The sequence below is a fragment of the Eulemur rufifrons genome, chromosome 1, assembly GCF_041146395.1.
Source record: "Eulemur rufifrons isolate Redbay chromosome 1, OSU_ERuf_1, whole genome shotgun sequence".
Taxonomy (NCBI): domain Eukaryota; kingdom Metazoa; phylum Chordata; class Mammalia; order Primates; family Lemuridae; genus Eulemur; species Eulemur rufifrons.
The window spans coordinates 5944486-5956874 of record NC_090983.1 but is presented as its reverse complement, the minus strand read 5'-3'; the positions used below and the strand labels follow the sequence as shown (position 1 = coordinate 5956874).

Here is a 12389-nt window from a genome sequence, read left to right as displayed (position 1 = left end):
GTGTAGTAAAAAAACAGCCCCTTTTCCCACCCCTCCTGATAGCCACATCCTTCACAATGTGACTCTGTAGCTCTTTTCATCAAAGGGAGGCACCCATTTCCCCGGCCCCTAAGTCAGGGATGGCCTGTGATCTGCTGTGGCGGATAGAATGTGGCAGCTGCTGGGTGATGGTTTTGGGTCTCAGTCTTGAGGCCTTCATGTTTCCATTTGCTCTCTTGGAACCCTGCCCAGGTGCTATGAGAACAGCTTGGGCTACCCCTGCTGCAGTCACCGTGTCACTTCAGCCAATAGCTAGCTAGCCAACAGCCAGCTCTCAGCCATCCCTCCAGCTGACTGAGATACGTGAGTGGCCCTAGTTGTGCTTGGCTGGGCATGGCACAGAGCAACAGAACCACCCAGCTGACCCATAGTTGAGGGAACAATAATAATTGGTTATTTTCAGTCATTAAGTTTTGAGGGCGTTTGTTCCACAGCAGTTGCTAACTGACAAGTACACTTCTGGCTCTAAATTCATGATCTTTCTTGTGTTGACTCTGAAGACCCTCAGAGGACAAAGATGTGTCCTCCCCACCCTGTATCCTCCACAACATGGAGAGCCATGCTTCGCTGCACACACTTGGTATGCAGTCAGGACCTGTGGAATGGAATTGCAACCATGTCACTTGAGTAATCTTTGAAAGAGAAAAGGCCCCAGGTGGAGCGGGAGGAGGCAGTGCAGAGGGGTTTGTGAAAGAAGGGGCACGGGATAACTGTCTCCTTGTGTCTATTTTATGTTAATCAATGTGTCTCCAAAGGGCAAAACTAGGAACAATGTAGGAATTTTATGGGGAAGAAATGTTCGGCATTATATAGAGAAAGCTCATTTTTCTACCCATCTGAATTTGGGCTTCTCCTGAGGGTAATGAGCTCCCTAGCATTAGAGGTGTCTAGGCAGAAGCTGAGAAACTTACATTTGGCAGGATGAGCACATTTGAGTGGGAATTTTAACCAAGCAGCCTTGGACCTAGATGGCTGTGAGTTTTATTCTGTTGTCCTGTAATGCATAGAAAGGTTTCCCACAGGCCAATATTTCACTGTTCAAACTAGTGATCTGGACCATGATCACCCTTAGCTATGAGTGATAGGCAAATACTTTGGGACCTGCTTTTGGTTTAGGGAAGAAGGGTGCCTGCTCTCCTAGCTGTCTTTGATGTTCTTTATCTTCTAAGTGTTCGGCGAGTGGAAATCCACTTCCCCAACATGCAAGCTGTCCAGTCCTTGAGAAGGAGGAGTCTTCTCCCCGGGATCTCTCTGTCATTTCCTCCTCTCCTCTCCAGCTGTCCTGATCACACCTCCCCACCCTGGGCTCCTATGACTGCATCCCCCTGGGATTTGGTTGTAAATCACCCCCACTCCCACCATTTCCCTTTCCCAAACAGACCACTGTAATCCAGCATACACATTGGGTAACAGAAATGTTTAATGACAACATGATACGGAGTTTTTACCCCAGGTCCATGTGCACTCCCTCAGGTCTTGAGTGGACAAAAACTCAGGGAGGCAGTTGGGTCTCAAAGTTCCGAGGGTCTGGGGTCTAACGGTGATGGTTCTAATGAAACCCTCCCTCCCACCAGGAGACCCATTCCTCCTAAGGGATATGACTGCAGAGCCCAACTGCCTCCCTTTGACCGCCAATCCTGCCATTCACATTTCCATTGATGTGTACTGGGCAAAGAACAGAGCTTGTTCTTGTGGTTTATTTTTGTTTCACGCAGAAGAGGACCCTAAGGAAAGGTACCGGTGTTTAGGTCCCAGAATAGCACTTCAGATGATTCCCAGGAGGGAAAGGGCACAGGATGCTGAAGGGCCTGGGATGGACTCTGAGGATTGAGGAATTTGAGACAGGAGGAGAAAGGCTCTGAGAGCCTTTATTCGCCATCTTGACATCTACGGTGGTGTTTGACAGCTCTTAAGAAGCTGTTGACACTGAGAGAGCCCCCTGAAAGGAGTGATGAGAGCTGCTGATGTGGATTTCTCTTTAGTCATTAATTTTCAGTGTCTAGACAAGGGGGAGGGGGGAAGTGCCCTTTTAAACCAAGCGTATTAGTTATCTATGGCTGTGTAACAAATTATCATAAACTTAGTGGTTTAAAAGAACACCCATTTATTATTGCAGTTTCCGTGGGTGGAGAATCTGGGCACGAGTCCTGTGTTCAGGGTCTCAGAGGCTACAGACACCGTGTTGGCCAGGCTGCTTTCCTTTCTGGCGTTGAGGCTCCTCTTCCAAGCTCATGTGGTTGTTGGAAGAATTCAGTTCCTTCTGGCTATAGGACTGGGGTCCTCAGGGCCTTGCCACACGCCCCCCTCCATAGGCAGTTTACATCATGGCTGTTTACTTTTCAAGGTCAGCAGGAGAAAGTTTCCCTCCAGTCCGCTAAGGCAGAGTCTCAGATAGCGTAACATGATCATGGGAGTGACTTCCTGTCATCTTTGCCATATGACATAACCTGCTCAAGGGGGGACCTCCCATCAACTTTGCTGTACTCTGTTGGTTAGAAGGAAGTCACAAGTTTCATGTACACTCAAGGGGAGGTGGGGGGTTTATACAAGGGTGTGTTGTCATAGGGTGTGTTGACAGCTAAGTATTTTACACATCTTGTCTGTCTCAAGAGAGCTTGAGGAAGAGATGGCAGAAGCAGCAATAGACTCAAATGAGGATGTGTTGGAGGAAACGGAAGACCTGGGTCCTTTTGAGTCAGATGACGGTGGTAAGGAAGTGACCCATATCCCTGCATCCCTGCCCCATCTCGGCCACTAGCTCCTTGAATGCAGTCCCAGCCTAGATCTCAGTTTCTCCATCTGCACAGTGGACATCATGTCACAGGTGAAGCTAGAGGTGTGGATGTGTAGGAAAGGCCAGGGCACATGGGGCACCCCCTGTAGTGATCATTTCCACACTGCACCTGGGCCATCTTTGTTTCAGGTACCTTCCAACAGATCATGAACCTCCTGGACATCATTGACAGTGAGTCATCAAAGACGGACACAGCAGGGGCATGTCTGGACATGCGGAAGACCCTGGCCTCAGTGATAATCACAGAGAAGGCCACCACCGAGCCCTTGGTGGTAATGAATGCTCTCATCCGCTGCCTGCAGGTGCCGGAGGTAGGGCCACCTCACCCTCAGCGCCCGCCTCGGGGCTCAGCCACCTTCGACTGCCTGTGCACCCATGCGCTACTCAGCACATGCTTACTGACTGTCACAGACATGGTGCTAGGTACTGGGACACAGAGATGGGCAAGGCTGTGAGGTGCTTACTCCTTGAGGACCTCTAGGGCCTGGGCCTTTCATAATTTTTAAAAGCTCTTGGATTCTGACACAGTGGGTTTGGGAGCCATTGTCCTAGAGCACATGAGCTCATTTACAATGGTGTTGAACCAGGTGGACACGGGAGAGCGATGACACACCAGACACAGGGTGCAGGGGCGTTTGGCCAGCTGGGGTTGGGGGGGCGTTTACCTGGGGTAGGAGGCTGGGGCAAAGGATGTTGGAGGGAGTGATGCAAAGTGCAACCAGAGATCATGGGAGGCTTGTTTGACAGAATGTGGGCCAGAGCATCAGGATCCTCTGGAGGGCTTGTTAAAACGCAGATTTAAACTCTCCAAGAGTTTCTGAGTTGGTAGGTCTGGGTGGGGCCTGGGAATCAGCATTTCTAACAAGTTCCCAGGTAATGCTGGTGCGTCTGGTCTGGAGACCACGCTTTGAGAACTACTGGATTTTAGACAACACTTAGCCTTGGGGGTGGGTAGCAAAGGATTTCTGTATCCAGAGAAAGTTTCTATATATAGAAAGCTTTATCATTTTTTTGTTTGATTTGGGTTTGGATTTTTTCCTTTTCCTTTTAGCTGATATAATAATTATTCATATTTATGGATAGAGAGTGATATTTCAATACATGTATACAATATATAATGATCAAATCAGACAAATTAGCATATCCATCACTGAAAACATTTATCATTTCTTTGTGTTGGAAGCATTTAAAATCCTCCCTTCTAGCTTTTGGAAAATATACAATATATTGTTGTTAACTGTATTCACCCTGCAGTGTAGAGCACTAGAATGTATTCCTTCTATCTAGCTGTAATTTTCTGTTAACCAACATCTCTCTGTCCTCCCCTCCCCAGACCCTAATAACCATAATTCTATTCTCTACTTCTATGAGCTCACCTTTTCTTTTAGCTCCCACGTATAAGGGAGAACATGCAGCATTTATCTATCTGTGCCTGACTTATTTAACTTAACACAATGTCCTCCATGCTTATTTATGTTGCGTGAATAATAGGATTTCATTCTTTATGGCTGAATGTTATTCCACTGTGTGTATATACATATATATATATATATATATATATACACACCACATTTTCTTTATGCATTCATGTACTGATGGGCATTTAGGTTAATTCCATGTCTGGGCTATAGTGAATAGTTATGCAATAAACATGGGGGAATATATATCTCTTTGATATACTGATTTTCCTTCCTTTGGATAAATACCCAGCAGTGGGATAGTGGACTTACATGGTAGTTCTATTTTTAGATTTTTGAGAAACCTCCATACTGTTTTCCGTAGTGACTATACTAATTGATTGTTCCACCAACAGTGTGTAAGAGTTCCCTTTTCTCTACATCTTCACCAGCATTTGTTATTTTTTGTCTTTTTAACAAAAGCCATTCTAACTGGGGTGAGATGCTATCTTATTGTGGTTTTGATTTGCATTTCCCTAATGATTAATAATGTTAAACATTTTTTCATATACTTGTTGGCCATTTGTATCCCTTTTTCTTGTTTTTGAGAAGTGCCAATTCAGATTCTTTGCCCATTTTATAATTTTTTTTTTTTTTTTTTTTTTTTTGCTATTGAGTTGTTTGAATTCCTTGTGTATCTTGGATATTATTTCCTTGTTGGATGTATAGTTTGGAAATATTTTCTCCTGGTCTACAGGTTGTCTCTTCAGTCTGTTGATTGTATCCATAGGTTTTTGTTATGTTTTGTTTCTATTTTCATTTGTTTAAATTTTTTTTTAAATTTCCTTTTTAAGTTCCTCACAGGTTCATTGGTTTTCTAGGACTATGTTATTTAACTTCCATGTATTTGTACAATTTCCAAAGTTCCTCTTCTTAGTGATTCCTATTTTTATTCCACTGTGGTCTGAGAAGATACTTGATATGGTTTTGAGTTTTAAAAATTTGTTGAGATTTGTTTTGTGGCCTAGCATATGGTCTACCCTGGAGAATGTTCCATGTGCTGAGGAGAAGAATGTGTATTCTGTGATGAAATGTTCTGTAAATGCCTGTTAGTTCATTTGGTCTGTAGAGCAGTTTAAGTCCAGTGTTTCTTTGTTGATTTTCCATCTAAATGCTCTGCCCAGTGCTTAGAGTGGGATTTTGAAGTCCCCAACTATTATTGTAATGAGGTCTATCTCTCTTTAGCTCTAATATTTGCTTCATATATTTGGGTGCTCTGGTGTTGGGTGCATATACATTTACAAATGTTATATTCTCTTACTGAATTGATCTTTTTATCACTATATGATCTCTTTTTATGTTTTTGGGTTTAAAGTCTATTTTGTCTGTTATAAGTATAGCTACTCCTGCGTGCTTTTTGTTTCTAGATATATGGAACACCTTTCCCCATCCCTTCACCTTCAGTCTATGTGTGTCTTTACAGGTGAAGCGAGTGTTTTTATAGGTAGTGTATAGTTGGGTCTTTTTTATTCTAATCCATTCAGCCAGGCTGTATATTTTAATTGAGGAATTTAAACTATTTATACATTTAAGATTGTTATGGATGGGTAAGGACTGACTACTGTCATCTTATTAATTGTTTTCTGATTGTTTTGCACATACTTTGTTCCTTTCTTCCTCCCTTGTTGTTTATCTTTGTGGTTTGGAGGTTTTCTGTAGTGATAACATTTGATGCCTTTCTTTTTCTCATTGGTGTTTCTGCTGTACCAGTGAACATCACACTTCCATGTGTTTTCGTGATGGCATGTTGACCTTTTCCTTCCAGATGTTGGACTCCTTTAGCTTTCTCTAGGGCCATTCTGGTGGTGATGAATTCCCTCAGTTTTTGCTTGTCTGAAATGACTATTTCTCTTTCATCTCTGAAGGATTACTTTGTTGGCCGGCAAGCTTTTTTTTCCTTTCAGCACTTTGAATATATCATCCTATTCTCTCCTGTTCTGTAAGATTTCTGTTGAGAAGTCTGTTGTTACTCCGGTGAGTATTATCTTATAGGTGACTTGATGCTTTTTTATTGCTGTTTTTAGAATTATCTCTTTGTCTTTGATTTTTGACAGTTGAAAAGGCCTTGAAGAGGACCTTTGGGATTGAATCTAGCTGGTGATCTTTGAGCTTTCTGTATCTGGGTATCTATTTCTCTTTCAAGACTGGAAATGTTTTTAGCTATTATTTCATTAAATAAGTTTTCAATATTTTTCCCCATCTCTTTTCCTTCTCTAATTCCCAAAATGGTTCTTCTTTAGAGAGCTTTATTTTATCAAAAGATGTATGGCAGCCAGGAGAAAGGTGCGCTGGAGAGATGGGGAGCACAGCAGGGAGTTTTCAATACAGGGTGTTTTAAAATATAGGTTTTATTCAGATACGGTGAGGACACAGCTCAGGAGACACTTGCTCTCGAAAAGTTAGTTTGTTATTATAGTTCCCACTTAGAGGGGCATGCCACCCCAGGCAGGGCCACTGTGTCAGAAAGCAGAAGGAGTGAAGGAAAGTTGTGGGCAAAAATCTTTATTACGGTTTCTGTGGGAAGGAACAGGCGAAGCAGGATAAGAAGGCTTAGGATTGGCTAGCTTGAATAATTTCAGTGGGCTCCGGGGTATAGCAGCTGTCCCCAGTTGTATGGTACCTGGCCCTGGCTGATTAGGGCAGGTGGATAGTGGCCCAGAGTGTCAGAGCCCAATAAAGGAGGCTGGGAGGTGGGCTCTGGGTTGGTTGGTGTATTATGCTGTTCAGGGTGCCATACACAATACCATAGACTGGGTTACTTAAACAACAGAAATTTGTTTTCTCATAGTTCTGGAGGCTGGAAGTCCATGATCAAGGTGCCAACTAGTTTGGTTTCTGCTGAGGGCTCTCTCTTCCTGGCTTGCAGACAACGTACCTCTCACTCACTGTTCCTCATGTGGTTTTTCTTCTGCATATGTGCAAAGAGAGAGAAAACTCTCATGTCTCCTCCTTTTATAAGGACACCAATCCCACCAGATTAGGACCCTACTCTTATGTCCTCATTTAACCCTACTCATCTCCCAAAGTCCCCATCTCCAAATACAGTGCCACTGGGGGCTAGGGCTTCAACATATGAATTTTAAGGGAATACAATTCAGTTCATAACAGTTGTTTTGTATTTGAAGAGCATATTTTTGGGCAATGTGTTTACTGCCTCTAGGAGTTGGCTAGCTCTGGGAGGGGCAGTCTCTCCAGGGTCAGCAAGGCTCCAGATACCAAAGCATCAGGAAATACAGAAAATGAAAAAAAAAACCACAATTAATACACAGGCCTTAATAAGTGATCAAGGTCAATAAACAGACAATAAACATGTAGGCATAATTAAAAAATTAACATACATCAAATATTTATTCCTTAGTGAAGGAACAAGTGAGATGTTAAAAACTGTTTAAATGAAAATTTTACTTGTAGATATTTATATTCTTTACCAGAAAAAATCCATTTGCATTGCCGTGAACAGGAATCGTTTTCATTGCTATTGAGGAAACGTTTGTATTATTATCAGTTTTCTAGACCTTAACTTCAAAGGCACACTCTACAGAATCCAGTAATCCCAGAGCATCTGCCAGACAGTACCAGGCATTGCTCTGGAAGGCCACCAAGTGATCGTTTTTGCCCATTTCCAAGTCTTTGACAGTTTTTCTCTTGTGACCATAAATATTCTCCGAACACTATTCTTGATCATAGAAAGGCTGGTCTTATTATAATTTCCCTGGCTCTTTATATAGCATGCAGCAAGAGTGTTAATTAAGCATGCAGGCCTCTTCGAGTTTGCTTTGAAAAATCTAGAGCATGATTCTCAAAAGGGGATATTGCCCCCAAGTGGGTAAAACTGGTTTTTGGGAGACAAAGAAAATTTTACTTTTTTATGTATAAAACACAGATATATATATAGCACATAGACAGATATATAGTATATCTGTGGTATTAAAATTTCATGGGGGCTGATTAGGAAAAAATGTCTAAAAAGGCTCCTTAGGGACAACAACAATAATAACATTAACAATAAAAATAACGGTTGAGAAACACTGGTCTCCAGCCATGCAGAACCGAGCAGCTACTAATGCCACATGATTAATTTCTGTCCAGGAGTTAGCATAAGAAATCTCTGATTGGAGTTTTACCAATCTCTATTATTTGCTATCTCAAAACTAGGAAACCAAGGCTAAGACTCCCTGTACTGAATTTCACCAGAACTTATAAATTTGGGTGAATTCCTCTCTTCTTGAGGTCCTCAAATTTGCTAAGCTTTCTGGACTGTGGGAAAGTGACCTTCCCCCCATCTCAGGTGGCAGGCAGGTCATTTTCCCCGAGGGATTTGCAGGTAGTGGTCCCATGTAGAAAGTCAATCCTCATTTCTTAAGCGTAGCTTCTCATGCCTGATTAAGTGAGTCATCTCAAATACGACTCTCTGGGTGGTTGGTCTGGGGGGTGCACAGTCCATCTGTCCAAGCCCATCCTAACCCAGGTCGTTGTAAGTGGTGGCAAGTGCTATCTGTACCGGAATCAAAAGAGAGTAAGAGGCAAGTGTCCTGGTCTCACTTGCTCCCTTGTAGGGCACAGGGCAGGGCCACTCTGCCTTCTTGGGCTTTCAAGATGGCCAGTGCCCAGTGTGTGGAGGACTTGCCTATTGACCATGTGACACTTGCCTTGCTGAATAGCGACAGAAAACAGGGAAGAGAGAAGAGCTATGCAAGTCAAATGGACAGGACAAGTGGGATGAGTGGGGCGGGAGAAGGGAAGCAGGAGGAGTTGAGCATGGAGGAGCTGGGATCTGAGACTTCTGTGGTTGGAGGGTGGTGGTTGCCTTCACACGGGGTGTGGGGAAGGGGGACAATAGTAGGGAGAGGAGGTGGACTCACCCAAGGGCCCCCTGCCCCGCCAGGAATCTTCCCACCCGCCATACTTGTTTTCCAGATTTCCACCAAGCGCAAGGTCAACATTTACAACATCCTCCAGGAAATCATCCAGCAGGAGGGGGAGCTGGAGGAGCGGTGTGTCCAGAGGCTGGTGGCCATCGCCTCCAAGGAGATGAGGGAGACCACAGAGGTGGGAGGGCCCTGGGCTCCAATCGGTGCCTTCCGTCTGCCAGCCCAGGAGCTGGGCCACTGGTGGCCTGGCCCAGGATGTCCCAGGCCCTGTGCAGTTACCTCACAGAGCAGCGTGGGCTGAGGCCAAGGAGCCAGAGGGCTGGAGAGAGCATGGAGCAGGGGCGGGGGAGGGTTATGAGGGCCCAGCTGGTGGTGCCACACATCCCTCCCCGCCCCTGCAGATGGACGGCTATGAGAAGGCGGAGGTGGCCAGTGACACCCTGGTGGCTCTGTCCCGAAATCACTTCAGCTTGGTCATGTACGAGCTGCAGCACCACCTGAAGCCCCTCAGCCTCACGGATGAATTTGTCCTCGTCACCTTGGCCAAGCTGGCCAATGGCAATGGTAGGGCTCGAAGGTCCTCAGCCAGGTTCCAGCCCCTTCGGCCTGGCCCGGGGGCCCTCCTGGTCTCTGCCTCTCCCTGACCCCACTTCCCTCTGCCTCTGTGTTTGCCTCTGCCCCTCCCTTTCTGTCTCTCTTTTCTCTCTTTCCCCTCCTCTTTCCCTTTCTCTCCTGTCTCCCCACTACCTGCATCGTCCTGTCTTCCATCTTGCCTTCTCTATTTCCTTTCTCCCTCCCTCTCCTTCCACAAGCAGCCCCACTCCCGGGCCTCGTGTGGGTGCCTGGCCACAGCAATGGGTGAGTCCCGCGTGGCCCCTGCCCTCAGAAGGGACCATAAAGGAGCAAATACGAAAATCGATGTTTGTATGAGGCGACGTGTAAGAGTATGGAGAGCACAGCCAGGTGGCTGTTTGAGCGCAGGATGAGGGGAGGGGCCCTCCTGTCTGCAGGGCCCCAGTGAGGTAGCCATGTTTCAGCTGAGACCTGAAGGGGAAAGCAAGATATATCTCTTGAAGAACGGGGTGTTGGAGAACATTCCACATGGAGAGAATATCACGTGCAAAGGCCCGAAGGCAGGAAAAGGCTCAGTTTCTCTGAAGAATTGAGAGCCGGCTGAGGCTGGACTTGGGGAATGAGTGGGAGATGGGGGTAAGTTGAGGCAGAGCGTTGGGTGGGGCCTCGTGGCCTTGGTGAAGGGTCTGGACTTGCTCGGGAGCGGGAGGGAGCTTCTGGAGCATGCCAAGCTGCAGAGCTGCCCCATGATGGAGGTTCCAGGAAGACCTTTCAGGCAGAGGTGGGCAGAGAAGGGGTGGGAGGTGGATAGTGTGCGGCGATGGTGGCTTGGGCTGGCGTGAGGGGAGGTGGGGGTGGGCAGAGGCAGGAATGGGCCGTGGGTGACACCTGCTGGGGAACTGTGAGGGCAGGTGAAGGAGTGGAGGCGCCAAGCATCTGGGCATGCGGTGGCTCATTTCTGGACAATGGGAAACACTGGAAGAGAGTTTGGGGGCTCCTGTATTTTGTGTTGTGTGTACAGAGCTCAGGTCACCTGTGGGCTGTGCGGGTGGACAGGTGGTGCGGGCAGTGGACTTGTGTATGCAGAGTTCAGGGGGCAAGTGTGGGCTTGGCCTTCAGTCCGGGTGACTTCAGAGTGCCGTGACGTTCAAAGGTGTTAGCACCCAAGGAGTGGAAGTAGTGAAAGCTGCAGCAAGGACCCAGCGCAGAGGAGCCCCCGCACTGAGGGGCTCGGGGGGAATCGTAGGAGAATAACCAGCAGGAGGAGGAGCGGTGCAGGGTCGCCGGCCCTGCCAGAGGACAGTAGCGCAGAGGGCAGAGGCGCCAGGTGTGTCCAATTGTGCCGAGGGGTCCAGTGAGATGAGCCTGGAGAAGGTGGGGGGGTGTGGAGGTTTCAGGGCGTGCTGGGGTCAGAGGCTGGAGAGGGGGAGGACGGGAGGACGCAGTATTAGCCACTGGTTGGGATGGGAAAGAGGAAAAGGGACAACAGGGACAGCAGCCAGAGGGGCCCGTGGGGGTGAGGGAGGGTCCGGGCCTGAGTGGTGCAGGTGCCAGAGACCCAGGAGAGAGGGACAGATTGATGGTGCCGGAGGGAGGGCCCCAGCCGGGGGAGTCAGTGGAAGCTTTGTGAGTATTTCATTCTTGTGAACATGTATGATCTATCACGGAGTCTGAGGAGGGGTGCTCTCGGCGTCAGTGGGGGCAGGGCCTGCCTCCTGTTGGAGGGGGGTCTGTCACCAACTTCTCTTTCTTCCATCTCTCTACGATTCCTCTTTGTCCCGTCTCGCCTCCCGCCTGCTCGCAGTCCCCTCCAACCTGCTGCCTCCCTGTTTCTGCAGTCACCCAGGAACCCCTGTGGGACACCTGCAGGAGGCGGCCAGTCCGTGGAGGCCCACGTGCACCTCGAGCTGCACCCCCAGCCTCTTCTCTCTGCTCACTTCCACACCCCCCTCCCCGCAGCTGTTGGGACCCTCCTTCCCTCCCTCCTTTGGCCTCCTCTTGCCTCCTCTTCCCTCTCCTGTCTCTTTCCTCCCCTGCCTCCTCTCTTTCCATCTTTCCCCCTCCTTCACCTGCTTCCAACTCGATTGTTTTGTGCTTTACTGTCTCCTGCGCTATTTCCTGCAGCCCGGCAGGGCAGAGGGATTCCCTGGCTCTGGACTATCGGGGACTGGAGGCAGTGGGCAGCTGGAATGTTCTCTGTGCCTTCTCCCTGTGACCTCTCCTCCAACCCCACAGTGTTTGAGTTCATGCCGTACATGGGCATCACCCTGGCTACCATATTCACGATGCTGAGGCTCGCCAACGAAGCCAAGATACGCCAGGTGATCTGCAGTGGTGCGTGTCCCACTTGGGCCTGCAGGTCTGGCCTGATCAGGGTGCTGAAGGGGGATAGCAGGGTAGGAAGGAGGCAGAGGGGTTGTTGAATAAGAGGCACGTTGTTCATTTATTCCCAAACGTTTGCTCAGTCTCCTACTTTATGTGGCTTCTGATTGGGTCTCTGGAGGGAACAGGGGGCTGAGACATGGTGGGTGCCTTTTAGAAGATCCTGGCTTAGCAGGAGGAGGCTGTCACTGTGACTCTGTTTAGCTTGCAGTGTAGTTGAGTGTTTCAGGAGACCAGAGATGGGCGATGGGCGTTCACAGGAGACGGAGACCA

General features: G+C 47.6%; 1 protein-coding gene across 1 annotated transcript in view; it reads left to right on the top strand.

Annotated features, from left to right (window-relative positions):
• The first annotated feature begins 1697 nt into the window (after nt 1–1697).
• The window catches only part of MROH2A (maestro heat like repeat family member 2A), a 45255-nt gene continuing 34563 nt past the window's right edge, over nt 1698–12389 (top strand). The window contains exons 1-6 of the mRNA XM_069465800.1: nt 1698–1773; nt 2652–2747; nt 2963–3144; nt 9208–9339; nt 9563–9725; nt 11970–12068. Coding sequence (XP_069321901.1) covers nt 1698–1773; nt 2652–2747; nt 2963–3144; nt 9208–9339; nt 9563–9725; nt 11970–12068 — 748 coding nt within the window. The remainder of the gene's footprint in view (nt 1774–2651; nt 2748–2962; nt 3145–9207; nt 9340–9562; nt 9726–11969; nt 12069–12389) is intronic.